The 27,384-nt window shown below is 44.7% G+C and overlaps 1 protein-coding gene across 11 annotated transcripts in view; it reads left to right on the top strand.

The window, feature by feature from the left end:
• Nucleotides 1–27,384, top strand: part of ANKMY1 (ankyrin repeat and MYND domain containing 1) — a 301,516-nt gene that overhangs the window by 193,268 nt on the left and 80,864 nt on the right. For all 11 annotated transcript variants that reach the window (XM_063915687.1, XM_063915678.1, XM_063915679.1 and 8 more), the window contains 2 exons: nt 14,533–14,646; nt 15,338–15,491. In XM_063915687.1, the coding sequence (XP_063771757.1) occupies nt 14,533–14,646; nt 15,338–15,491 (268 nt within the window). The remainder of the gene's footprint in view (nt 1–14,532; nt 14,647–15,337; nt 15,492–27,384) is intronic.

The following is a 27,384-nucleotide window of genomic DNA, read 5'->3' as shown; positions in this document are numbered from 1 at the left end:
AACTGCAGCGAGCGATCGGGTCGGAATGACCCCCATAGATTGTAAGCTCTACTGGTGCAGGGACTGATGTGAATGGCCAAATATTCTCTGTAATGTGCTGTGGAATATGTGTGCACTATATAAATAACTGGTAGTAATAATAATAATAATAATAATAACTCCTGGAGGCAAAGGAAGCACTGGCTTTTTTTTGGAATTTTTGTTTTATTGTTCATTCCGGCATATATATACAATAGATACATACTGTATATTACACAGCCTAAGCACAAACAGGTATATATGCATTCATATATAAATACATAGATATTTATCATCTATGTACTGTATTAATCACTGGGTATGGGACTCAAGGTCAACACCAATTAGGTCGACAGTGGGTAGGTCAACACTAGAAATAGGTCGATACGGCCATTAGGTTGACCTGAACAAGGTCGACATGAAAAAAGGTCGACATGAGTTTTTAATGTTTTTTTGTCTCATTTTCTCCGTCAAGTGACCGGGAACCCCAATTAGTGCACCACATCCCCGTGCATGGCTCACTTCGCTCGCCATGCTGCGGGCAGGTTACCGTTCCCAATCGTAGTCCACGTGGATTGTAAAGTACAAAAAGTCCAACAATTATTTTTTTTTAAACTCATGTCGCGCTTTTTGCATGTCGACCTAATGGCTGTGTCAACCTTTTTGTATTGTCGACCTATCCACTGTCGACCAATGGGTGTCAACCTAATTGGTGTCTACCTAGAATCTGGATACCTTAATCACTAACTAGGCAGCTTATCTTGACTCATGAAGTTGCAGTATACATGTCAATCCAGTAGATGGCGATCCAAGCATCTTTTTGCGTTAATCCTTGAAGGAAAAACTGCAAATATTCATTTGCAGACAGCATCCAAAAGATAACACTTCTTATTGCTGCAATTAGCGGCAATAAGGAATCTTTATTCTCCCAGACGTACTACTGGTGAGTCACCGGGACAGGGGCTCCAATAGGAGCCCATCCTGGCGACTGCTGAGAAGTAATATGATTGCATTACTTCCTCCTTTGCCCCCTCAGCAGTGCTACTGCGCATGTGCCAACGGACATCAACACATGGACACAACGGACATCAACACAAGCTGAAACCACTGGGGGAGAGGGAGGTGCACCATCTTCAGTTTTGCCTCCAGACACCTGGTATGAACTTATGGCCCTGTACACCAGTGTCTAGTAAGGAGGCAGCACACCAGACACGTAAAGTCAGTTGATATGGGATCCTGACAGCGGTATCCCAACGGTCAGATTCTTGATGGAATTACTGCGGTTAGGGTTATGGTATGTACACACGGTGAGATATTTTCTTACGATTTTGACTATATAGTCAAAATAATAAGAAAAGTTAGTGCAGATCGCAAGGTGAAAGTCACCTTGCAATCCCGATGCGATGCCGATGCGCGGTCGGCATCACAAGCATAAATAGACTGTGCAGGCAAGTCAATTTTGACTATCTCGTAGAAAAGATAGTCAAAATTGACACTTAGCCAAAATCGCACATAGTCAGTATCGCAAGCACAGTCATTATGTGCTTGCAATACCGACTTAAGGGGACATTTACTAAGCAGTGATAAGAGCGGAGAAGTGAGCCAGTGGAGAAGTTGCTTCATCAACCAATCAGCAGCTCTGTATAATTCTACAGTATGCAAATTATAGATGTTTTTATATATATATATATATATATATATATATATGGCGAGAAAACAGTGGCGGCACTCTGGAGACTCATTCAAAGAAGTGAAAAGATCAGTGCTATTTAATAAACGTTTCGGGGGTACTGGCCCCTGTCTTCAGGATACACTCACAAGTGACAAAGTGCTAAAAACAAACTTTAAATAACTTACCCAGTGCGCGTCCAGCCGCCCACTCCACGCCGCTGCCCGGCTTCCGGACTCAGCGCTTCCTGTCTCAGGACCCGGTCGCATGACCCGACGCAAGCTACCAGAGCCGTCATGCAGGGGCGGGGGGATGCGTTGCTATGGTGAGCGCTGTCTACAAAACACACAGTGCATAATAAAAAACGTGCACATAGGACAAATAACGAACATCCTGTACATTATTTGATACAATGAAGGAACATAAAGTGCTAAGCTTGTGTTAAAATATGTATATCTATGCTGAATCAAAACATTACCAAATCAAGTGAGATAAAAACATACTTACAGTGTGTAAATAGAATATTACATAAAAAAATAGCTAATATTGATAGAATATGGAGCCAATATAGTTAACATATATCTTACAATGAGTCCTACTCAATCTGTACCAGACAATTAAAATAATTTGGAACCAATGTGCCAGTAAGCGTACCGACTTAGGTACAACAAACAAAATCTGCAGCTATTTAGCCTATCTTATAAAGTGACTTATATCAATGATGGCTTAACATAAAGGTTTGGATTCCCTTTCCCTGGGAAACATGTTCCATAGTCAGAGCCTATCACATGTAGCTCAAATCTCTCATGGCATACTATCACAAGTATTATATGCTGTGTAATTGGGCTCCGAAAAAAATGATATGATGGACTTTTATGAAGAATGGACCTTTATAAAAAAAATTGCCCATGCCAAGGGACTCATTGAGCCCTCTTGGACTCAGGTTATCCAGAGTTAGGATCCATCTTGTTTCTAATTGTAGGTGACGTCTAGCTCTGTCCCCCCCTCTGATGGAAAATGGCACCTGGTCAATAATACGGTATCTTAGCGATGCGGGGGGATGTTTGGCTAGAGCAAAGTGCCTCGCTACTGGTTGTTCACTTGTACCTGCCTGTATGGCTGCCCTAATAGAAGATCTGTGTTGGGTCATCCTGACCTTAAATGTGCACTCCGTCTTACCAACATAATGTTGGCCACATGGACATGATAGTAAGTACACAACAAATTTAGAGTTACAGGTATAAGCAGCTTTAAGGTTAATTTGTTTGCCTGTGTATGGGTGCTTAAAAGAATCCCCTGGGGGTGGGGTGGGGGGGGTGGCCTGTCAGCCTAAACAGCAGGACGTGCTTTTGGTGGGCTCCTGCAAATCCTTCCCTGTATCTGGGATTTATTGCCCCATCCCTGCCAGGACTGTACACATATATAGCCCTTATTACATCTGGGGAGCCCCCTGTATGCAACAGGTTTTCCCCTGTCCCGTCTGAGGTGCCCCAGCGTGGCCCGTCCATTGCGGCCTACTTAGCCTCTGCAGCCGGGGACTGGAGTACGGGTGGCGGCCGGCCGGGAGTACCGGGGACGCCGAGTCACCCGTGCTCTCGACTTGAAGCACACAGCTAGCCGGCTCACATCCCCTCAACGAGCTTTACCTGACCCTGGACAGAGGGAGCCGGAGGACGCGCAGCAGGGGCGGGGAAAGGCGCCGCCTGAGTCCCTTCTAGCAAAGCTCGGGTAGACGGAGAGCGCGACTTCCGACCAGCGCTTCCCAGCGGCCGGGTGCCTTCAGCCTCTACACGGAGGGGAACACTGTACCTCCGCCCCGCAGCAGCACTCTCTCCTGTGCCCTGGACCCTGCACCGACTCGTGGGCCAGCTACCCACATCACCTGAGGAGTCACAGTAAACCTGGGAGGAGAGGTGAGAGGGGCACTATACTTGTGGGCATTTCCTCCTACTTCAGCTCCCCCTCATCCTACAGTACCCACTGCTCTGCACCTCCAGCACCCCAAACCAGCGGGGCACCCCTATTTCCGTTCGGCAGGGGACGGATAGCGGTGAATTCGGGGTGTGCGTCCCCACATAGGTCTTCGCTGCCACCTGGTGCATGCTTCCAGTAATATCAGGAGATCTTACCTCAACTGCACTATTATCTATATTATCCATTGTGTATGAGGGAATCTCCTTCTCTACAGCTGCTGAATTTGTAACCTTGAAAATTTCCTGCTGACGCCCACGGCTGCTGATTCTGATGTATGCAGGCATCACCATGCAGCTGATCCGTCAACGTCATATGTGAATATGTACTACGCCCCCTCCACTCTGACATCATATATACAGTAACATCCTGATGTAACATTCTTTGCCTATCCCCATAATTACCTCTGTGTGCTTGAATACTACATAGTTCACCAGTGTGATTAATCTACACATACAGTCCTGGTGATAATGCCGCCTAAACGGCAGAAATATCAGACCGGACTCCCTCCCGTTAATTTCTTTAAACCGCACTCTCCTCCACGTACGAATAAGAACGCTTCCTCTACCGACAAAACCCACAAGCTGTCTGCTCTGAGCTCTCCCTTTGAGCCCACTCCTATGGCTCCGACCACTCAGGACGGTTTGGGAGATGATGCCCCGCTCACGATCGGATCAATGAAACAGCTGTTAGCCTCCTTTAAAGCGGATATTTCAGCAGACTTCAGATCAGCGTTGCAGGTTTGCCAACAATCCATAGATGAAGTAGGTCACCGCACTGACCGGTTGGAAACCAAATTGGAAGAGGTGGTAGCATCCCACAACGGGCTTATTACCCTCCATGATGATATGCACTCGGAAATCACTGAACTCCGCACTAAAATTGGAGACCTTGAGGACAGATCGCGCAGGAACAATATCAAGATGCGGGGTATCCCGGAATCTGTTTCAACGACTGACTTGCTTGAATTCGTCACGGACATATTCACCAAGCTGCTCCCGACGGTTACGACAACAGACTTTTCATTGGATCGAATTCACCGTCTCCCTAAATCCAAAAATGCCCCAAAAGATGCACCTAGAGACACCATAATGCGGTTTCACTATTACCATATCAAAGAGATGGTACTTCGTGCAGCTCGCCCGTCATATTCCTCCGAAGATATCCTGGGTGATCTCCAGATATTCTGTGATTTATCCGCTGCCACGTTGGCATCTCGTCGTGCCTTTTACCTGGTGACTAAGGCTTTGGGGAAGGCTGACATTCCATATCGCTGGGGATTCCCAACCAAACTACTCGTTAGGAAGGATGGGACCACGACTGTAGTCTCCACGCCGGCGGCAGGCTCCCAACTTCTCCGTTCCTGGAACTTGGAGGACGATGCTTCTGTAAAGGCCACAGGTCATAAAATCTCTCCCGATTGGGCTACTAAAACTCTTCCCCCGTGATGGCAGAATGCGACTTGTATATTAGTGACGTTATAGCTCAACCCTAATGCCCATTACGGTCGTATGTTTTATTACTTTACTTCATATAATGCACATTCTACTCGCATATATTTTCTACATGTGTTATGTGTTTCTGTAATTTCAATGTGCTGTTGGATGTGTGATCAGCCACATGGCTGATTTACCTGCTTCTAACCATTAGGTATGTGTTCACTGGTGTTTCTTATGTTTTTTCTTTCTCCTGACACCATAGGGGTATTAAGTAAGGGTCTTCTGTATGTACCCACTCATACCCCTGATGAGATACAGTGGAAAATTGACAACCACCGGCTATTGCGCAATCTGAAGCTTAAGGAATATTATGGAAAGAATCCAAGAACAGCAGATACTACTGGTGACCATGCTGCACCCAACATATTGAAAAGAATCAAACCCAAGTCAAGTTTTGATCCCATTTCTCTCAATCCTTCTATTAAGACTTTTCACAGGATGGTTGAGGGGTCTGTTTCAGAATATCGGGGCAAGACCTACCCTAATCTATCAAAAGGTGAGCATCAGGCGTTAAGGGACTTACAGGCCAGAGATGATGTGGTTATTCATGGAGCAGACAAAGGAGGGGCCATCGTGGTGATGGACAAAGACAAGTACTTGGATGAATGCACAAGACTGTTGAGTGACACTTTGACTTATGCCAGGTTACCTAGGGACCCGACACAACAGTTCCAGTAGGAACTCGATAATATACTGACGGAGGCAACCAGAGAGGGCATAATTTCTATGGCTGAATATCGAGCTCTGTCCAAGCCCCATCCTGTTGTACCACTACTTTACGTCATCCCAAAGATACACAAGGATGAGCATAACCCCCCTGGCAGACCGATCATTTCAGCCAGGGGGTCGTTATGTGAATCCATATCCATCTATTTAGATTCCTTCTTACAGCCCTGTATCCAGAAGACCCAGACGCACCTCAAGGACACTTCGGCCCTCTTAAGGATATTTGAGGGTTTGAAGACAGTACCAGAGGGGACTATATTAGCCACCATCGATGTGTCTAGTCTTTATACATGTATTCCCCACGATATCGGAATACAAGCGGTGAAGATGCTTATAACCAATAATGTGCTGTATAAAGGGCCAGATATAGATTTTTTTCTAGGGTTGTTACGGTTTACTTTGACACACAATTATTTCATTCATGATAATCATTTCTACATCCAATTGACGGGTTGTGCGATAGGGTCCTGTGTGGCCCCATCGTTTGCCAACTCATTTATGTGGGGTGTAGATAAGGATCTGTTTTTGAGTCATCCATCCATCACGCAGCATTTGGTCCTATATACACGTTATATAGATGACCTATTGGTCTTCTGGTCAGGTTTACAATCATATCTTCAGGAAATTATCAGTATACATAATGATTCATCCAGTCCAGTGAAGCTCACCATGTCAATAAATGAGGGTCAAGTTAATTTTTTAGATGTGCACATATCTATAGTTGATAATAAGATCACTACATCCCTATATACCAAGAATATGGATCGAAATACTTTGTTAAGATTTGACAGTTTTCATCCCAGAGCCACGATCAATGGGCTAGCATATTCAAAAATGCTCAGGGTCTGCAGAATTAACTGCGACACAGATGTCCGGGATCAGCAATTAGATGAAATGATCCTCAAATTCAAAGATCGAGGCTACCCCAATGGCCTGTTACAACAGGCTCGTGATAAGGCCACGAGGATGCCCAGAGGTGAACTCCTAAAGATTCAGGATATTAAAGAAAAAGGGAAAAGGTTTCCCTGGGTAAATCAGTACAACACCTCCAGCAGGCACACGGGCAAAAAAGCCAAAGAGTTATGGCCCATTATTAAGACGGATACTGAGTTATGGATGTTCAAGGACACAAAATTCATGCCCAGCTACACACGTAGCAGAAACATCATAAGTATGGTAGTTAAGACTGATGTCTCGACAAAAAAGGCAGATGAAATTTTTTTTTCTGGGGTCTAGGAAGGGTTGCTATAGGTGCGGATGCACCACGTGCAACTTTCTAGTCCCAGGGGATTCTTTTAAGCACCCATACACAGGCCAAAAAAATTACCTTAAAGCTGCTTATACCTGTAACTCTAAATTTGTTGTGTACTTACTATCATGTCCATGTGGCCAACATTATGTTGGTAAGACGGAGTGCACATTTAAGGTCAGGATGACCCAACACAGATCTTCTATTAGGGCAGCCATACAGGCAGGTACAAGTGAACAACCAGTAGCGAGGCACTTTGCTCTAGCCAAACATCCCCCCGCATCGCTAAGATACCGTATTATTGACCAGGTGCCATTTTCCATCAGAGGGGGGGACAGAGCTAGACGTCACCTACAATTAGAAACAAGATGGATCCTAACTCTGGATACCCTGAGTCCAAGAGGGCTCAATGAGTCCCTTGGCATGGGCAATTTTTTATAAAGGTCCATTCTTCATAAAAGTCCATCATATCATTTTTTTCGGAGCCCAATTACACAGCATATCATACTTGTGATAGTATGCCATGAGAGATTTGAGCTACATGTGATAGGCCCTGACTGTGGAACATGTTTCCCAGGGAAAGGGAATCCAAACCTTTATGTTAAGCCATCATTGATATAAGTCACTTTATAAGATAGGCTAAATAGCTGCAGATTTTGTTTGTTGTACCTAAGTCCGTATGCTTACTGGCACATTGGTTCCAAATTATTTTAATTGTCTGGTACAGATTGAGTAGGACTCATTGTAAGATATATGTTAGCTATATTGGCTCCATATTCTATCAATATTAGCTATTTTTCAATGTAATATTCTATTTACACACTGTAAGTATGTTTTTATCTCACTTGATTTGGTAATGTTTTGATTCAGCATAGATATACATATTTTAACACAAGCTTAGCACTTTATGTTCCTTCATTGTATCAAATAATGTACAGGATGTTCGTTATTTGTCCTATGTGCACGTTTTTTATTATGCACTGTCTGTTTTGTAGACAGCGCTCACCATAGCAACGCATCCCCCCGCCCCTGCATGACGGCTCTGGGAGCTCGCGTCGGGTCATGTGACCGGGTCCTGAGACAGGAAGCGCTGAGTCCGGAAGCCGGGCAGCAGCGTGGTGTGGGCGGCTGGACGCGCGCTGGATAAGTTATTTAAAGTTTGGGTTTTTTCCAGCACTTTGCCACTTGTGAGTGTATCCTGAAGACGGGGCCAGTACCCCCGAAACGTTTATTAAATAGCACTGATCTTTTTTACTTCTTTGAATGAGTCTCCAGACAGAGTGCCGCCACTGTTTTCTCGCCATACATATACTGACTGCTGTGTCTGCAAGGAGGGCACCGGAGCAGGAGCCTTGCTCAGCCTGACCAGAAGGGAGTGCCAGATTTGTTCGCTTTGTATATATATATATATATATATAGTGGCAGATGCTCAATTTGCTTAGTGATATCATTCAGGTGCTTGAAAGGGAGGGTTTTTCTAAACAAGAAAACAAGGCACTTTGTTTCCCCCAGCACCCTGAATGATAACAGTAACCAGATTTAAATCCCACACAATATTGGAATTCAGAGATCTCAGTTACATATATTTGCGCAAATGTATGAATAAGCCCCAAAGCCGCGTCAAGGCCTCTCTGTATATTTGGGGTCCCTAGCGCTATATCCAGGTGCAGGGTGTGGCACCCCAAAAAATCAGCCAGAAAGCCCAGTGCAGCATACCAGTGAAAAACTACAGTGTTAATAAATTAGTGTTAGGAAACCGAAGCTATAAAGGAAGTGATACAAAAATGAGATGTAATTAAAATGGAGAAATAGTGTTAAAGAAATTAGTAAGTGATAAGTGTTAATAGAATGTAAAGGTAAGCCACACTAAAGCCTTCCAGCTCAGCCAGTCCAGAGGCACCACACCCCACACCTCCATTACCCCAATCTGGGTCTATGATTAACCAGCAAGGAGCCACATGATAATGGCTCCTTACTTAAATATATCTAAGCTAAGAGCTACCTACCTTGGAGCAACCCCATAATGCTCCATATGGCATGTCAGGGCCTGCACCTCCTCCTAATGCAGGAAACTCTCTGCCTCTCACAACAGACATATATAGTGGCAGATGCTCAATTAGCTTAGTGATATCCTTCAGGTGCTTGAAAGGGAGGGGTTTTTCTAAGCAAGAAAAAAAGGTATTTTGTTTCCCCCAGCACCCTGAATGATAACAGTAACCAGATTTAAATCCCACACAATATTGGAATTCAGAGATCTCAGTTACATATATTTGCGATTTATATATGTTACTTCAGTGCTGATTGGTTGATGAGGCAACTTCACTGGCTCACTTCTCCGCTCTTATCACTGCTTAGTAAATGTCCCCTTTAGTCCCTGTCGCATAGTGAGAATCGGGGTTAGCCCGAATCTCACCATGTGTACACATCTTTAGGTTTAGGCACTATGGAGAGGGTTTTGATTTAGCTGCAGTTTTTATAAGGAGCATTGACAGTGATACCAACATTACCACCCAGCTGAGGAAATGAGTGCAGAGTGGCTTTCTCCATTTTACCAATATTTGTAATATTTATCTATGGTGCCGTTTGCTTGCTCACGAGGACTGGCTCCTAATTTGATTTATAGTTTTCATTTAAGATTATTCCCAAGGTCAATTCACTTAATTGAGTGAGCCAGTAATTAGATCACTAGTGCTGAGACAAGAATATAATGAATACATTGTCTTTGGGGAACTAACTCAGCAGTGCTCAATAAATTCTCTCACCAGTTGTAAATAGTGTTGCATTCTAATCTACTCTACTAGCATTTTCCTTTATCAGTGCTATCAGCTGTATCTACTATCAATGTGAGAAATATTCTATGTATGTACACATAACGCATTCACATGTGCATGTCTGCATCGGGTTCTTTGCAATTGTCTCCAGAAAATCAGTCTGTGTCTATTGCTACAGTATTGCACATCCAACAGTGAAATTAATAAAAATGTTACCTCAAAGTCCTATTGCTTCAGGACCACAGACTTCAGTACTGCGCGGTCCTGTCATTTATGTCTTGACATGTTCGTGAGGGAACTTCAGAAGTGTCTTCATTACATGCCGTCATTTCTCTGTGTTTCAATGTTTTTATTACAAAGATCAAAGTGTGCTTAGAAATTTGCTTATTACCACTAAAGTGCACTTCAAAAATAGGATTTTTGGTGCTCACCATTAAATTAGTTTCTCAGAATCCATCTGGGGGACACTGCTGCCTAGTGTGTAGAGGGAGCCATCTTAGGTACAGGCACACATTTGTAAACTTAACTGTTTTTGGTGTGCCTGCTCCTAAGATGGCTCCCTATAGATCCAAGGCAGCAGTATCCCCAGATAGTATGAAAGAGAAGGTTAATTCCAGGATCCTCAGAATACCCATAAAGCCATGTTCTCTTGTGTAGAGGAAAATGCTGTGTGGCTCATCACCAAGCAGGAAACTCTGGTAAATGTGCCTTTTCCTCCCCTTTCTGTTGATGAATGTAACCTTCCTGCTCTCAGCTAATAACATTTGCCATCTCTTCCCATCAGAGGGCGGACAGTGTTGCATCCCTGCAGATGCTGTCACCTTCGCCTGCAGATCTATGTACCTCCCCATAAAGCAGTTCATATGCATTAAATAGGCCTCCGATGTCAGGAAATAACGTGCATGTTTGTGCTAAATGAGTCTGCATGTGGTTATAATATACTACTATGCACAATGATATTAATATTAAGCCATCGATTTCTGGATGATCACAATTCGAGTAAATCAGACATAGGGCTGTATTTAAGAACAAGTCCTCTTTTCGTTAGCACCTGCTGTTTGTGACTGTACTGCGTACTGACAACATTAACAGTAGGGCCACCATTGCTGGAAATGGGGATCCAACTAAGGGATCTATTTACTAAGCCTTGGATGGAGATAAAGTCGCTGGAGATAAAGTACCAGCCAATTGTCTCCTGTCATTTTTCAAACACAGCCTGTGGCATAGCAGTTATGAGCCGATTGGCTGGTACTTTATCTCCATCCAAGGCTTAGTAAATAGACCCCTAAGGCCTTTCCAGCTACCAGGTGTTGCTGAATCCCGCCAGCTTAACACGCATTGTGCATGAGCAGATGTGTATGACATATGTCCATTAGTCAGTAGCCCATCACCTGCAGTGTTATGTTACCGGGAACTCAGCAGGGGACGCAGCGGAGAAGGGGGGCACCTCGAATCAGCATCACTGTGATACTAAACTAAATATGCCACAGCAAACAGTAACATTGGTAAATGGGCCCTTAATATTAGTATTAGGGGGATGACCCTTCTTGTTCTCAGAACAATAGTAAGTGTTTTTTTAAGCTTCCTTCTTATCTGTTTTAACTGTGGAGAGCATCGCTGGGGAGGATTCTTCCGACCCCTCCCCAGCAGCCTGCATGCTCCTCACCTCCTTGTTATCACAGATTTGTTCTGCCCGCAGTAAAGTGATAGTGATAGCAATCAATTTACTGCAAACCTCTTCACATGGACATTGGCCCTCATTCCGAGTTGTTCGCTCGCAAGCTGTTTTTAGCAGTATTGCACACGCTAAGCCGCCGCCTACTGGGAGTGAATCTTAGCTTAGCAAAATTGCGAACGAAAGATTCTCAAAATTGCGAATAGAAATTTCTTAGCAGTTTCTGAGTAGCTCGACACTTACTCTTCCAGTGCGATCAGTTCAGTGCTTGTCGTTCCTGGTTTGACGTCACAAACACACCCAGCGTTCGCCCAGACACTCCCCCGTTTCTTCAGCCACTCCCGTGCTTTTCCCAGAAACGGCAGCGTTTTTTCACACACTCCCATAAAACGGCCAGTTTCCGCCCAGAAACACCCACTTCCTGTCAATCACACTCCGATCACCAGAACGAAGAAAAAACCTTGTAATGCCGTGAGTAAAATACCAAACTTCTTAGCAAATTTACTTGGCGCAGTCGCAGTGCGAACATTGCGCATGCGCAATTAGCGGAAAATCGCTGCGATGCGAAGAAATTACAGAGCGAACAACTCGGAATGAGGGCCATTGTCCTATCAGAGCCACCGTCCCGGCAAAGGTGCTATTATTGAATACCACATAAAATATTTTTTAATATATTCAACATGAGTAATCAAAAATGATACTTTCCATGGCCCCAGTCCCACCAATGATGAATGGAATCCTCCATGTATGCCAGATCTGAAGCTATGTTGTTCTGCAATTATTATTATTTATTAACAGTTCTTATATAGCGCAGCATATTCCGTTGCACCTTACAATTGAAACAACATTAATAGAACAAAACTGGGTAATAACAGACAGACACAAGAGGTAGAAAGGCCCTACTCACAAGCTTACAATCTATAGGGAAATAGACATTGATACACAATGATATATGCTACCTATTGCATAATGGTCCATCAGATTGCACAGTTTCATAATAGTCTGTATGATATGGTCACCAAGCAATGTTGGCCAAGGGTCAGGAGGTTGTGAAAGTGAAGAAAGATCACCTCACATATTTTATATCTGTACTGTACAGAGGGGATGTAATTAGATAGGGAGGCATTGAAGGTTATGTGGGTGGGGACGAAATTTTATAAATTTGTCTGAAGAGAAAAGTTTTCAGGGAATGTTTGAAGATTTGGAGACTAGAGGTGAGTCTCATTGTGCGCGGGAGGGCATTCCACAGAGTGGGTGCAGCCCAAATAAAGTCCTGTAATTTTGAGTGGGAGCAAGTAATGCGTGTGGGTAAGAGACGCAGATCTTTTGCAGAGCGGAGAGGTCGAGTAGGGAAATATTTTGAGATGAGTGGAGAGATGTATGTTGGTACAGTTTGGCAAATAGATCTGTAAGTAAAAGTATTTTATATTGAATATGATAGAATTCCTGTAACCAATGGAGGGACTGACAGAGTGGATCTGCAGACAATGATCGTCTAGCGAGGAAAATCAGCCCTTGCCGTGCATACTGTATGTTCCCTAATCCGCTGGGCCCTTAACATCCCCTATAGCCACACAGGCACAGGGATTACTTCTTTACTGGGGCTTAAAGCAGGGCCCATGGCACCTTTCCACCTAGAGGCTGTAGCTAAACCATGGTTGGGTATCCAGTGCAAGGAATAGGCTATGAGACTCCAATACGAAGGGGCTATAAGCCGGAACAACAGAATCATCCTAGGTCAGAACAAACATTGATCCTTCTAAATTATTAGTTGTCCTGTGTGAAAGTGCAGTCCCTGCCAGTACCAAATGTATAGTTTAGCGAGGACAGGTATATATCTCTTTTTTGTCCACAGTCTTTCGCTGTGACAGCTAGGCCATGCCTCCTAAAGCCACTTTTGTAGATGTATCGGACAAGTAGCAGATGCAGCTTATGCAGTACCATTATTACTGAAATAAATGACTTTTCTGTCTCTCCTCACACTATGCATATCCTATCCATCTCTGTATCTCACCACCTGTCACTGGCACTTGCTTACAGCCAAGCTGAGGTCTGCAGCTTTCCTCTGCCTTCTGTTCTCGATATCTTTCTGCCTTTTATTAGCATTAAATAAATGTATAATACAATAAATAATTTTTTCCAGTTTGTGCTGTGTTGCTTTGAAGCATCTCTGCCTCACAACGTTTCAGTCGTGGGTTTCCAATTCCACTGCATGGATTTTATGTTCTCCTCCGATTGCTCCAGTTTCCTCCAACACTCCAATGACATATAGGGGCATATTCAATTAGCCACAGGACTTACCGTGGGACGATAGCCTCAAGCTTTATCGGTCAGAGCTATTCAATTTTAAGCCCATTTCCTCCCGTGGTAAGGCCAATGGTTAATGCCCTTTAACCGATTGATTCTGGTTTAAGGGCCCGGAGCTATGGCTAATGTGCTCGTGGCGTCTGCGGTCACAGCAAAAAGCCTTACTTGCTACGGATTCCTTTTTGCTTCTCAGGTGCGAACAGAAATCTGCAGTAAATGGAGTCTGCGGGCTGCAACTGAATAGCTCCGGGCACTGCTAGAAGCCTGCAGTAAGCCCAGTGGTTAATTACATATGCGCCATTGTTAGGTTAGTTGGCGTGTCAATGTGATAAGGAATATATACGTACTGTATATAGTTACACTGGGGCTGATGTGTCCTTAATCTATTGTGGATCAATTTTAAAGCTTGAATATTTTTAGTATACACTTCTCAGTAAACATACGATGGTGAACAGTTCAGTATTGATGGACTTAAAATTCTTAAGGGGGAACAGCAAATGAATTATACTTTTCTCATAGACGCACTTGTGAATACAGTGAATGAAACTTGATTGTAAATCCTTGTTTTTTCTCTCTCATCTTGATGCTGGTGAGTAAGGTTTCAGGTTCCTATAAACAGCTGATAATAAATACACTGCATTTCACAGGTGGACAGGCTTATAAAGGCTGGTGCAAATATTCTGATGCCGATTGTTATAGGAAATGGAAAGAGAACCGTGTTGGGTACAGCCACAGACTATGCCTATTACAAGTATTTCCAGGTACAGTATGCTGTGTCTCTGTTTATGGGGGTTATTCAGGGTTGTTAGCAAACCAAAAAAGTTATCAGTTGGGAAAAACCATGTGCACTGCAGGTGGGGTAGATGTAACATGTGCAGAGAGAGTTAAATTTAGGTGGGTTATATTGTTTCTGTGCATGGTAAATACTGGCTGCTTAATTTCTACCCTGCAATTTAGATTTCAGTTTGAACACACCCCACCCAAATCTAAATCTCTCTGCACATGTTACATTTGCCCCACCTGCAGTGCACAATGGGTTTTGTCCCTTGGTGTGCTTTTGTGGATTGCTAACAACTCTGAATAACCCCCTATATACTGTATAGCTGAACATAGCAGAATCTGACGTTTCTATTATTTCTGTCTTTTATACAAAGTATATGAAATATCTAAAAGTGTCCCAGGCACGTGTGATACTGTTAATTTGATGCCCCCCATGGGTTCCTGAGTGATTCCACCTCTTCTGATTTATCTGTATATCTATTTGTAAAGCTACAGAGCAGTGAGATATGCATAGTGTACACATTTATTTATTTAGTGGCAGTTTCTTATATAGTGCAGCATATTCCTTTACGCTTTACAATTAGAACAACAGTAATAGAACAAAACTGGGTAAAAACAGACAGACATAGTGGTAGGAAGGCCCTGCTCATACACACCACTTGTATGTTACAGGATAAGAGGATAGCGCACACACCGTACCATGCCTTGTCACTGGAGGAGCGGGATATTTACAACTCTCGGAAACAGTTATTGGAGCACTTGGGAAATCTCACGCGGGAGGCAGCAATAATGAAAGAAAAGGAATGGGCAAAGGAAGGCATATTCCGTAAGTGACCCCTATATACTTATTTGCCAAATATCTGATTTCCAAAGACATTCCAGTGTCCATAGTTTGTAATATTTGCCAAATGCACAGTACTACTTGCCTTGATTTGATTGGTGGGTGCAGCTCCCAGTAACTCTTTTCTAATGTATTATGTATTAAGTTATTCGTTTTCAGGGTAGTCAGGCAAGATAGTGTATGTTAAAAAGGAAGTGTCAATTTCCTACACTCTGTGGTTCCTCTGATTTGGTAGATCCAAAGTCATTTATAATAGTCTCAGCAGGAGGCCCTGCTAGCAGTGCTGTCTATGCCCACAACTACTGAGAAAGCTTTCATTATGCTTATATATAGTAGTAATATAGTACATATAGGCCCTCATTCCGAGTCGTTCGCTCGGTAATTTTCATCGCATCGCAGTGAAATTCCGCTTAGTACGCATGCGCAATATTCGCACTGCGACTGCGCCAAGTAATTTAACAATGAAGATAGTATTTTTACTCATGGCTTTTTCTTCGCTCCGGCGATCGCAGTGTGATTGACAGGAAATGGGTGTTACTGGGCGGAAACACGGCGTTTTATGGGCGTGTGGATAAAAACGCTACCGTTTCCGTAAAAAACGCAGGAGTGGCCGGAGAAACGGGGGAGTGTCTGGGCGAACGCTGGGTGTGTTTGTGACGTCAAACCAGGAACGACAAGCACTGAACTGATCGCAGATGCCGAGTAAGTCTGAAGCTACTCAGAAACTGCTACGAGGTGTGTAATCGCAATATTGCGATTACTTCGTTCGCAATTTTAAGATGCTAAGATTCACTCCCAGTAGGCGGCGGCTTAGCGTGTGTAACTCTGCTAAAATCGCCTTGCGAGCGATCAACTCGGAATGAGGGCCATAATGCAGGTAGGCAGTTGGGATGGTTCACTTTTCATTCACTATCCAGGAGTCCTAAGGTGAGCTCAGGCAGGACAGAAGCCCTTCTGCTCCACAGGAGGCAGACAGCATATTAGTTTTCTTTTGTTTCTAGTAATGACAGATTCCTACTGAACTTGGCAGCCCCCTTTGTGTTTCTGGAAGCCTTCCCTAGCAACCTGACAGCTTTCCTTTATTAAATTTGCAGCCTTTTCAGCAAGATTGTCGGCTTTCTTTGTATGGTTGGCAGGTCTATCAAACATGCAGCTTTCTCCGTAAAGGGCCCCACATACTACAACGATATGTCTGAGGCTGAAGTCGGATGTAATTTCCCTTGAACTCCCCCGGGACCTTCCCGGGAGTGATTCCATACAATTTGGTACTTTTGTGCTATTTTTGCATAAGATATATCGCATGCGATTGATGAAGCCGCTATACATCGCATGCAATATATTGTACAGCATACAATTGTACCATAAGATATATCTGATGGGCTGGATAGAGGGCTACGGGGGTTGGGAGTGTCCTGAGAATGCCAGTCAAACTTCCCTGTGACACATCACATGCGATATATCACATGCACAAAAAACACACTTTTTCATCCGATTCCATCCAATTCCAATATATCATTAGTGCAGCACCAATGACCTAGGTGATCCTATCCGACAGCCACGGGGACGCGCATCAGATTGTATACGATCTAAAACATATACGATTGTACACAATTTCATACAATATATCAGACGGAAATATCGGAATTGTATGAAATCGTGTAAAATCGTACTAGTGTATGGGGCCCCTAAGACTTGCACATCCCTTTAATAGATTTGTAGACCTTCTCATCGCCTCACTTTATAATGGTGTTGCTCTTTCTCTCTTTGCCAGGTCCGGTGATGGGGGTACAAAGGGTACACCCGTCCCGGGCCCCCAAGGTTCTGGGAGGCATGCACAAAACAGTGCCGCAGTGTGATAAATTGACCGTGCTGGCAGCCAGTCTAGTGCGGCACAAATAGGCTAAAAAGAAATAAATATATCAAGCCGGCCAGGGTAACCCCCCTCCCCCCATCACCTCCCCTGGTAACCCCCTTCACCTGCTCCGTGCTCTATAGACTCCGCCCGCTCCTTTCACTCAACACGGAGCTGCTTCCCAGGGGTGTCTCTAACCAGGTTTCACAGTGCCTGACGGACGAGGATGGTCCGTCTCTGCCCCCAACATCACAGCCAAGGCTGCCTCCTTCCCGTAGCTGCAGATGGAAGTCAGCGTCCCAAGACCCACACTGCACTGTGGAGATCACCGGGGGGTTTATGAGGGATCCGGTATTTACATTTACTTCATTTAGGGACTGTTAAGGGGTATGATAGCCGGACTGTGTCTCACCGCTGCGCAGCACCTCCACGCTTCATTGTCCCCTCAGTCTCCCTAATGGTTGCTCTTTTTCTTTTTTTCTGGAACATGGGAGAGTGTGTGTCCCTTATGCCGCGCGCTCACCTAGCAGAAAAAAATATCCAGGGATACAGCATTTAATTAATATTAAAATAAAATTAAAATAAAATGCAAACGCTAAGCCGCCACCCTCTGGGAGTGTATTTTAGCTTAGCAGAAGTGCGAACGAAAGGATCGCAGCGCGGCTACAAAATAATTTTGTGCAGTTTCTGAGTAGCTCCAGACCTACTCCTAGCTTGCGATCACTGCAGACTATTTAGTTCCTGTTTTGACGTCACGAACACGCCCTGCGTTTGCCCAGCCACGCCTACGTTTCCCCAGCCACTCCTGCGTTTTTATCTGACACACCTACGTTTTTACACACACTCCCCGAAAACGGTCAGTTTCCACCCAGAAACACCCACTTCCTGTCAATCACTCTGCGACCAGCAGTGCGACTGAAAAGCGTCGCTAGAGCTTGTGTAAAACTGCATCGGCTTTTGTGAAAGTACGTTGCGCGTGTGCATTGAGCCGCATACGCATGCGCAGAAGTGCCGATTTATAGCCTGATCGCTGCGCTGCAAACAACGGCAGCTAGCAATCAACTCGGAATGACCACCTATGTAACTATGTAACCTCAGTCTTAACCATCTCCCCTCTGTGAGGGGGCCATTCATTTACTCTAACTTCCCTCTGTGAGGGATATTATTAATTAACTATTAACTTCCCCAACATATATCTGTAATGTACCCCGCTAGGAGGGGCACCCATGAACAAAATAAAATATTAACATAAGTTCTTTTTTTTTTTTTTTGTTAACAGATTTATATCAATTTCCTAAGACCACATTTATAATACCTCAACATCAAACTGGGTAATTTATATACAGTATATATTATCTATCAATATATATATTTATATATTTCTAAATTATATACCGTATATACTTGAGTATAAGTCGACCCGAATATAAGCCGAGGCACCTAATTTTACCACAAAAACCTGGGAAAACGTATTGACTCGAGTATAAGCCTAGGGTGGGAAATGCAGCTCTAGCCGTACACAGACCTCATAGTGCCAGATATGCCCCACAGTGCCAGATATGCCCCACAGTGCCAGATGTGCCAGATAATATGCCCCACAGTGCCAGATTTGCCCCACAGTGCCAGATGTGCCAGATATGCCCCACAGTGCCAGATGTGCCAGATATGCCCCACAGTGCCAGATGTGCCCCACAGTGCCAGATATGCCCCACAGTGCCAGGTGTGCCAGATATGCCCCACAGTGCCAGATGTGCCCCACAGTGCCAGGTGTGCCAGATATGCCCCACAGTGCCAGATGTGCCCCACAGTGCCAGATATGCCCCACAGTGCCAGGTGTGCCAGATATGCCCCACAGTGCCAGATATGCCCCACAGTGCCAGGTGTGCCAGATATGCCCCACAGTGCTAGATACTTACCCTCCGTCGCTTCCGCGCTGTCTTCTGAAGGAGGGACACGGAGAGCGCAGCGCGCGGCTCTCCTGTGTCCCTCCTGCGTCTCCAGCGGCAGCGGCGTGTGTTAAAGGAAGTGCCGGTTCGTGCACTTCCTTTACCACACAGACGCCGCTGCCACCAGAGATGCAGGAGGGACACAGGAGAGCCGCGCGCTGTGCTCTCCGTGTCCCTCCTTCAGAAGACAGCGCGGGAGCGACGGAGGGTAAGTATCTAGCACTGTGGGGCATATCTGGCACACCTGGCACTGTGGGGCATACCTGGCACTAAAGCTGACTCGAGTATAAGCCGAGGTGGCTTTTTCAGCACACAAAAAAGTGCTGAAAAAGTCGGCTTATACTCGAGTATATACGGTATATATATATATATATATATATATATATAGGATTCCAATGGCGGCACTCAATGGGGACTTAAAATAGCATAAAAAAGGAGACCAAACTGTGCCGGACACAAAGTCTCTCTCTCTCTCTCTCTCTCTCTCTCTCTCTCTCTCTCTCTCTCTCTCTCTCTCTCTCTCTCTATATATATATATATATATATATATATAATATTTATGTCATCATCTCAGTAGGGGTCCCAAAAATGTGGGATTTTGAATTTTGGATAAGGGTTACTCAACCTGTATAATAGTGCTAAGTGTATGTCTTATGTTAAAATGTTTTGGGTAGTTGTAGAATTTAAGTAGTTGTAGTGTTGTATGTCTTAATACAGAAAAATACAAATGGAATATGAGCATGGCGGTCATCCAGATCTGATCGTAGATGTGCTAAATTTAGCACATCTATGATCAGTTACTCAGACATGCGGGGGGCCACATGTCTGGCCCGACCCCCCGCCCCACCCCACCCCGCACGGGTGCGAAAACAATGCTTTTGCACCCACCGCATCCCAGGTCGCAGCGGCTGCGTGTGACATCGCCCCCGCAACAGTCCGGACACACCTGCATTGTCCGTATCACGCCCCACCAACAGCGTTCTAACGTCAATCAGGCAGAGGCGTTCGCATCTCACTGGGCTTTACGAGTGCACTCCCCAAAGGGCTTTAGACTGTTATCGCTGCCGCTGCAGCAATCCATTTGAATGGCCCCCATTTCCAGTGGTCAGGCCATGCTGGGTTTGGTTCCTATGGGTGTATTAAGTTGAATAGAATTGTACTGTGTTCGGGGCCAGACTTGGCTAGGCATGGTGTAGGCAGCTTGCTTCCAGAGCTCTCATTTCTACAATTTCCCTGGTGGTCTGTGGTTGAAAACTTCTCTGGGTGTGCATTGTTCACCTCTGCCATCCCTGGTACGACTTTGGGTCTGAGCAGTGACCGGATTTTGTACTTACCAGCTGAGGAAGTGTAGAGTGGCTGCTGTCTCCTTTGCTCCTACGGCGGTCTATGTCTGCACCTGCCTTGGAGGTCTCTCCGGTGCCCTGTGGGAGTCTTGTGAACACTTCTGGGACTGCAAGGAGTAAACCACGCTGCTGTTTCCTGCCACCGCCATTTTGCCCACTTCCCTGCTTGTTTTGTCGCGTAGTCCTGCGGCTATGGAGGTCTTTTGATTTCCTGGATGGAATGAGGGCTTTTGTTGGAATCTCCTGGCCTGGCTGTGCTGGACATCGCTGTTTTGGAAGATTAAAGTGGAGGATGAGCAGTGAGTGTGTAGTGGGCATTTTGTTTTTTACACTCTTAGCTTGCATTTGGGAGCCCCCATGGACTGTGTGTTCCTTTGCATAGTGCTCACTGTACATTGGTTCATTTTGGCACTGCACTCCTTTTTTTTATAGTGACTGCTCCTTTGCGGAGTCCTTTTTTTTACATTCACAGATGGATAAACCTGGGCATGCTATGGGTACTGTAGCCAGGTTGGAGAAATTTGGTCGGTCACCCCAGTCCCCTCCGTCACCTAATCCCGTTGCTGCTGACCTCAGCAGGTGCAACTCTGACTGATCAACCTCCATCAAACAGCAGATTCTACAAGCTGTTACTTCATCGGAACAATGTGTAACAGATAAGATTGGTCATCTCCAAGTTCATATCTCCTGACTCTGTTATGATATACAGAAAATTTGTGAGAGAGTTGGCGAAGCTGAGCATCGTATTTCTAACCAGAGATACTTACTTCTATGAAAAATATGATTGTGGATCTTTCAATCCAGATGTCAGCTGTTAAATCCAAAGCAACAATACTGGCTTTGTGGGCCAACCTGAGCAATCTGAGTGCTCAACTCCGTAGAAATTCCTAGAGGACTGGTTGATTCAGTTGTTTACCAGAGAGGCCTTTAGTCCTCAATTTGCTGTGGAACAGCCCCCTCCAAAAGCCCCATTTCAGACTTTTGTTGCACGTCTCCTACATTTTAACGATTGTAATACTGTGCTGCGGTTAGCTTAGCCTACAGGGCCCACTCCATTATGGGAATACCGTTTCTATGAGGTCTATTTACTAAGCCTTGGATGGAGATAAAGTACAAGCCAATCAGCTCCTAACTGCCATGTTACAGGCTGTGTGTGAAAATGACTGTTAGAATCTGATTGGCTGGTACTTTATCTCCGTCCACTTTATCTCCATCCAAGGCTTAGTAAATATACCCCCTATGTCTACTGTAGTTGAGGCTCAGTCTGCTCAGCTGGAATGTTCGGGGCCTAAACGATAAACTATAAAATTAAGCAGCCTCTTGTTTTATCCCAAATTAAGAAATATTCAGCTGACATTGTGTGTCTTTTTGAAACTCACCTGGTTGGGGGTAGGTTGGATGTATCATTCTACATTATCTCATAAGGCTAGGAGTGTTTCTACCTTAGTTAAAAAATCCCTCAATTTCCACCTTGAACATAGGTTGTCTCCCATGGTAGATATATTTTTCTTAGAACCTGTGTGGATGACACTTTTAGCATTTTGGCGAATTATATCCCTCCTACCTATAGTAATGATATTCTCTGCGAAGCTTCTCCTTTATTGCCCAGTCCACTACCACTCCGGTTATTTGCCTGGGTAACTTTAATAATGTTATGGACTCTACCGTATATTTCTGAAGGGAATCATCTACCCCTATGTCCCCTTACCCTACTCCTTTTGCTAAATTGATTATGGAACTTGAGGGGTAATTCAGACCTGATCGCTAGGGTGCATTTTTTGCATCCCTGCGATCAGGTAGTCGCCTCCAGAGCCGGCCTTAGGCATAGGCAAACTAGGCAATTGCCTAGGGCATCTGGTATGCCTAGGAGCAAAAGCAGCTTCTGCTGATTAAAATGATATGCGGCATGCCTATATTCTGTGTGCAGCATTTCGTATGCAGATACAGCCACAGTCACACACAATATATAGACATGCTGCATATCATTTTAATCAGCAGAAGCTTCTTGTGCATCCTAGCCACATAGCACATGCAAATAAGATGCATTTTCCTAAAAAATAGGCACCCAACGTTAGCAGAGCTGCCAGTTGACTCACGCCAGGAACTATGGGGGTCATTCCGAGTTGTTCGCTCATTATTTTTTTCTCGCAACGGAGCGATTAGTTGCTAATGCGCATGCGCAATGTCCGCAGTGTGACTGCGCCAAGTAAATTTGCTATGCAGTTAGGAATTTTACTCACGGCATTACGAGGTTTTTTCTTCGTTCTGGTGATCGTAATGTGATTGACAGGAAGTGGGTGTTTCTGGGCGGAAACTGGCCGTTTTATGGGTGTGTGCGAAAAAACCCTACCGTTTCAGGGAAAAACGCGGGAGTGGCTGGAGAAACGGAGGAGTGTCTGGGCGAACGCTGGGTGTGTTTGTGACGTCAAACCAGGAACGAAACTGACTGAACTGATCGCAGATGCCGAGTAAGCCTGGAGCTACTCAGAAACTGCTAAGAAGTGTCTATTCACAATTCTGCTAATCTTTCGTTCGCAATTTTGATAAGCTAAGATTCACTCCCAGTAGGCGGCGGCTTAGCGTGTGCAAAGCTGCTAAAAGCAGCTTGCGAGCGAACAACTCGGAATGACCCCCAATATGTGTCATTATTTGTATAAGGGCATTAATAATGTGTAACATATGTGTAAGGGGCACTATGTGTGTCATTATGTGTATAAGGGCATTAACAATGTGCGGCATATGTGTAAGGGAAATTATGTGTATAAGGACATTAATAAGGGTTGGCATAGTGTGTAAGGGGCACTATGTTTATAAGGACATTATTAATGTGTGTCATATGTGTAAGGGGCATTACGGTGGTATTATGTGTATAAATGCATTACCAATGTGTGGCATTATGTGTATAAGGTGCTCTACTGTGTGGCGTAACGTATAGAAAAGGCACTACTGTGTGGTCTAATGTGAATAAAGAGCAATATGGTGTGGTGTAATGTGAATAAAGAGCAATATGGTGTGGTGTAATGTAAATAAGGAGCAATATGGTGTGGTGTAATGAGAATAAAGAGCAATATGGTGTGATGTAATGTGAATAAGGAGCAATTCAGTATGATGTTATGTGAATGAGGGGCACTACTGTGAGAAGTAACGTATATAAGGTAAATTGGTACTACTGTGTGATGTAATGTGAATAAGGGACACTATCGTATGATAAATTGTGAATAAAGTTGCACTACTGTGAGGCATAATTTGAATTGGGGGTACTATTGTGTGGGCTGTGCTGCCGAATGTGCACACTGTTCTTATTTAAATTACATGGGGTAGGAAAATAAAAAAAGGACTGCTATGGGGGGGGAAGGTGATGGTGCTGGGAAAGGGGTGCAGGGTCAGAGGCGGAACTAGCGGCGGTGCTAGAGGGCACCAGCCAAAATCTTGCCTAGGGCATCATATTGGTTAGGGCCGGCTCTGGTCGCCTCCTACAGGGGGAGGGGGAATTCGCTGTGCAGGTGTGCGATCGCATGTGCAGGAGAGCGTCTCTGCACAGTCCAGAACTTACCCTGCCGCTGCGATGATCGGGGCCGGAGGTGATGTCACGATTCCTCCCACAAAACGCTGGGTCCCTCCTGTGGTTTTCCGGACATTCCCTGAAAACGGTCAATTGCCACCCGCAAACGCCCTCTTCCTGTCAATCTTCTTGCGATCGCCGGTGCGATCAGATTTTTCGCACCATCCCGCCACTTCACGGCGCTCCCCGACGCTACGGACCGTCGTGCCTGCGCATTACGGTGCATACGCAGTTCAGACCTGATCGCCCGCTGTGCGAAAACGCACAGCAGTGATCAGGTCTGAATTAGCCTCTTGGTCTGATGGATGTCAGAAGGTTCATCATCCTTCTGTCACTCCACCTTGTTCATACTTTCTCTCAAATTGATTTGACTCTAATTTCTCCTACCTTTTTCCCTTGAGTTTTGCAGGTGGAGTACTTGCCTTGGGTATTTCCGATTACTCTCCTTTTCCTTTGTCAAGATTTTGGCATCCATTAAATACACCAGTCCATTTATCTGGTACCAGAAGGTTTATTTTTATGTTCTTCATAGCGTATATTGGCCCTCATTCCGAGTCGTTCGCTCGGTATTTTTCATCGCATCGCAGTGAAATTCCGCTTAGTGCGCATGCGCAATATTCGCACTGCGACTGCGCCAAGTATCTTTGCTATGAAGAAAGTATTTTTACTCACGGCTTTTTCATCGCTCCGGCGATTGTAATGTGATTGACAGGAAATGGGTGTTACTGGGCGGAAACACGGCGTTTTATGGGCGTGTGGCTGAAAACGCTACCGTTTCCGGAAAAAACGCAGGAGTGGCCGGAGAAACGGGGGAGTGGTTGGGCGAACGCTGGGTGTGTTTGTGACGTCAAACCAGGAACGGCAAGCACTGAACTGATCGCACAGGCAGAGTAAGTCTGGAGCTACTCTAAAACTGCTAAGTAGTTTGTGATCGCAATATTGCGAATACATCGGTCGCAATTTTAAGATGCTAAGATACACTCCCAGTAGGCGGCGGCTTAGCGTGTGTAACTCTGCTAAATTCGCCTTGCGACCGATCAACTCGGAATGAGGGCCCTTGCACTCCCCTCTCCCTTGTGAAGCTGGGCCTCCGCTCCCATGCTAATTGTCCAAAATGTAGCATAGCAGATGCTGTTTTTTGCATTTGCTCTGGGAGTGTGCAGTGGTTCTTCCCTTGTTAAACCCCAAAATTGCTTTATTTGGCCTTGATCTGGAATAAACACATTCACTAATAATCTATCATTATAGACTACTCTGACAAAAATTATAGTGGCTAGAACTTGGTTCGCAAGTGATCCCCCTGATATATTCAAATGGGGGGCCTTAGTTGACGGTGTCTCCAGCCATGAAAGATATCTATAGTAGAGTTGCAACTCATATGGCCAATTACCATAACAAATGGGATAGGTGGTGTCAATCCAGACTGGGCAACCATGTTGATATTCATTTGGATCCCTAATGCAGAGCCTATGCTTTAGGTTTGATACATCTCCCACTCCCTTTATTTTATTTATTTGTGTATTTCTGCACATGTACTTTTTTACAGTTTTCTCTTATTTTTTTATGTAAAAGTTTCTTTATATTCATACATTTCTTTTGTGCACAGTACTTTGAGCCGCCTCTTGCCTTTTATTATTGTCATGTTCTCTTTTGGTTATTCATGTATGTCTGCAGCCAAACATTTTGTATTTGTTGTCTCATTTTGTGATACCCTGTCACAATGACGGATTTTTGTTTGTTGTTTGTTTCTTGTGTTGTTTGAAATTCACACAAAAAATACCTCCTTTAAAAAAAAATTGTATTATGATAATGTTGATTGTTAAGGACATGTTGAGTAGGTGCACTGCCCTATGTCTGTATAGAGTGTAATAGATTTTTGTATAGACAGGGCTAGATAAACAATGGGGCTGATGGAGCTCCAGCTCCAGGCCTCCACATAAAAATAGGCCCATCATTCTGGCAGCAGGATGATGACCAGGCTCACAGCTGGCCAAACAATCAAATCATAAGTACTAAAATAGTTTTTATAGTTTTCTCACAAAATTATCCAATTTTTTTATGTTTATTTATTTCGGGAGACATTGGGGCACATAGTGGTGGGGGTGTACACATGGCTCTGGCAACACCCACACAGCACTGGTCATAGCTGCTCTCCTTCTTGGTATAGGCCCTTGAAAATGTTCAGCTCCAGGCCCATGTGGCCCTTAATCCGGCCCTGTGTATAGACGTATTATGATCATGTCCAGTGGTCATAGAAACACAGAATTTGATGGCAGATAAGAACCACTTGGCTCATCTAGTCTGCCCCTTTTTTTTTTACCATATTTTTTATCTCAAACCTTATTTGATCCTTATTTCTGTGTAAGGATATCCTTATGTCAATCCCATGCATGTTTAAATTGCGCTACTGTCTTAGCCTCTACTACCTCTGATGGGAGGCCATTCCACTTGTCCACTACCCTTTCTGTGAAGTAGTTTTTCCTCAAACTTCCCCTGAACCTACCTCCCTCCAGTCTCAGTGCATGTCCTCGTGTCCTATTGCTTCTCTTCATTTGAAGAATGTTTCTCTCCTGGACTTTGTTAAAGAACATGCTGCATAGTTGCAGGGTCGTATTAACAGCAGTGAATGCCATGGGCAAAGCAATGCACTGGGGCCCCTACCTACCCATTCATGGAAATAGATTAAAAAAAAATAATAATCATAATTTAACCCTCCTGTGGACCCTTGTTGTCTCTCCACATGCTTCTATACAGAGAATGGCTGTCAGCACTCTGATTGCTGTATAGCTCCAACCATCCACCAGTCAGCGAGCTGAGGGCCATTGGCTATCTGGCTACAGGCTGGGAGGCCGGTAGAGAATGCTGCACTCTGATCGGTGGATAGCTCCAGACATCCACCAATCAGCAAGCTGACCGTCATTTGGTGTCTTGCTGCAGCCTAGAGGCAGGTAGAGAATGCTGCTGACCACTCTGATTGGGTGTAATTCATAATCAGAGCATCCAGGCACCATTCTCTACCTGGCTCCCAATTAGCTCAGAAGCCACCAGCCTGGGAGGCAGATGCGCTCTGGTCCAGCCCACCTCTGCTCAAATCCTGGGGCCCTGGGCATCTGCCTAGTGTGCCTATACTGTACGTTAAGATGGCCCTGCATAGTTGTAATGTTACATGTCTATA

The sequence above is a fragment of the Pseudophryne corroboree genome, chromosome 4 (assembly GCF_028390025.1).
Source record: "Pseudophryne corroboree isolate aPseCor3 chromosome 4, aPseCor3.hap2, whole genome shotgun sequence".
In the NCBI taxonomy this organism is placed as follows: Eukaryota; Metazoa; Chordata; class Amphibia; order Anura; family Myobatrachidae; genus Pseudophryne; species Pseudophryne corroboree.
This window is presented reverse-complemented; position numbering and strand designations above follow the sequence as displayed.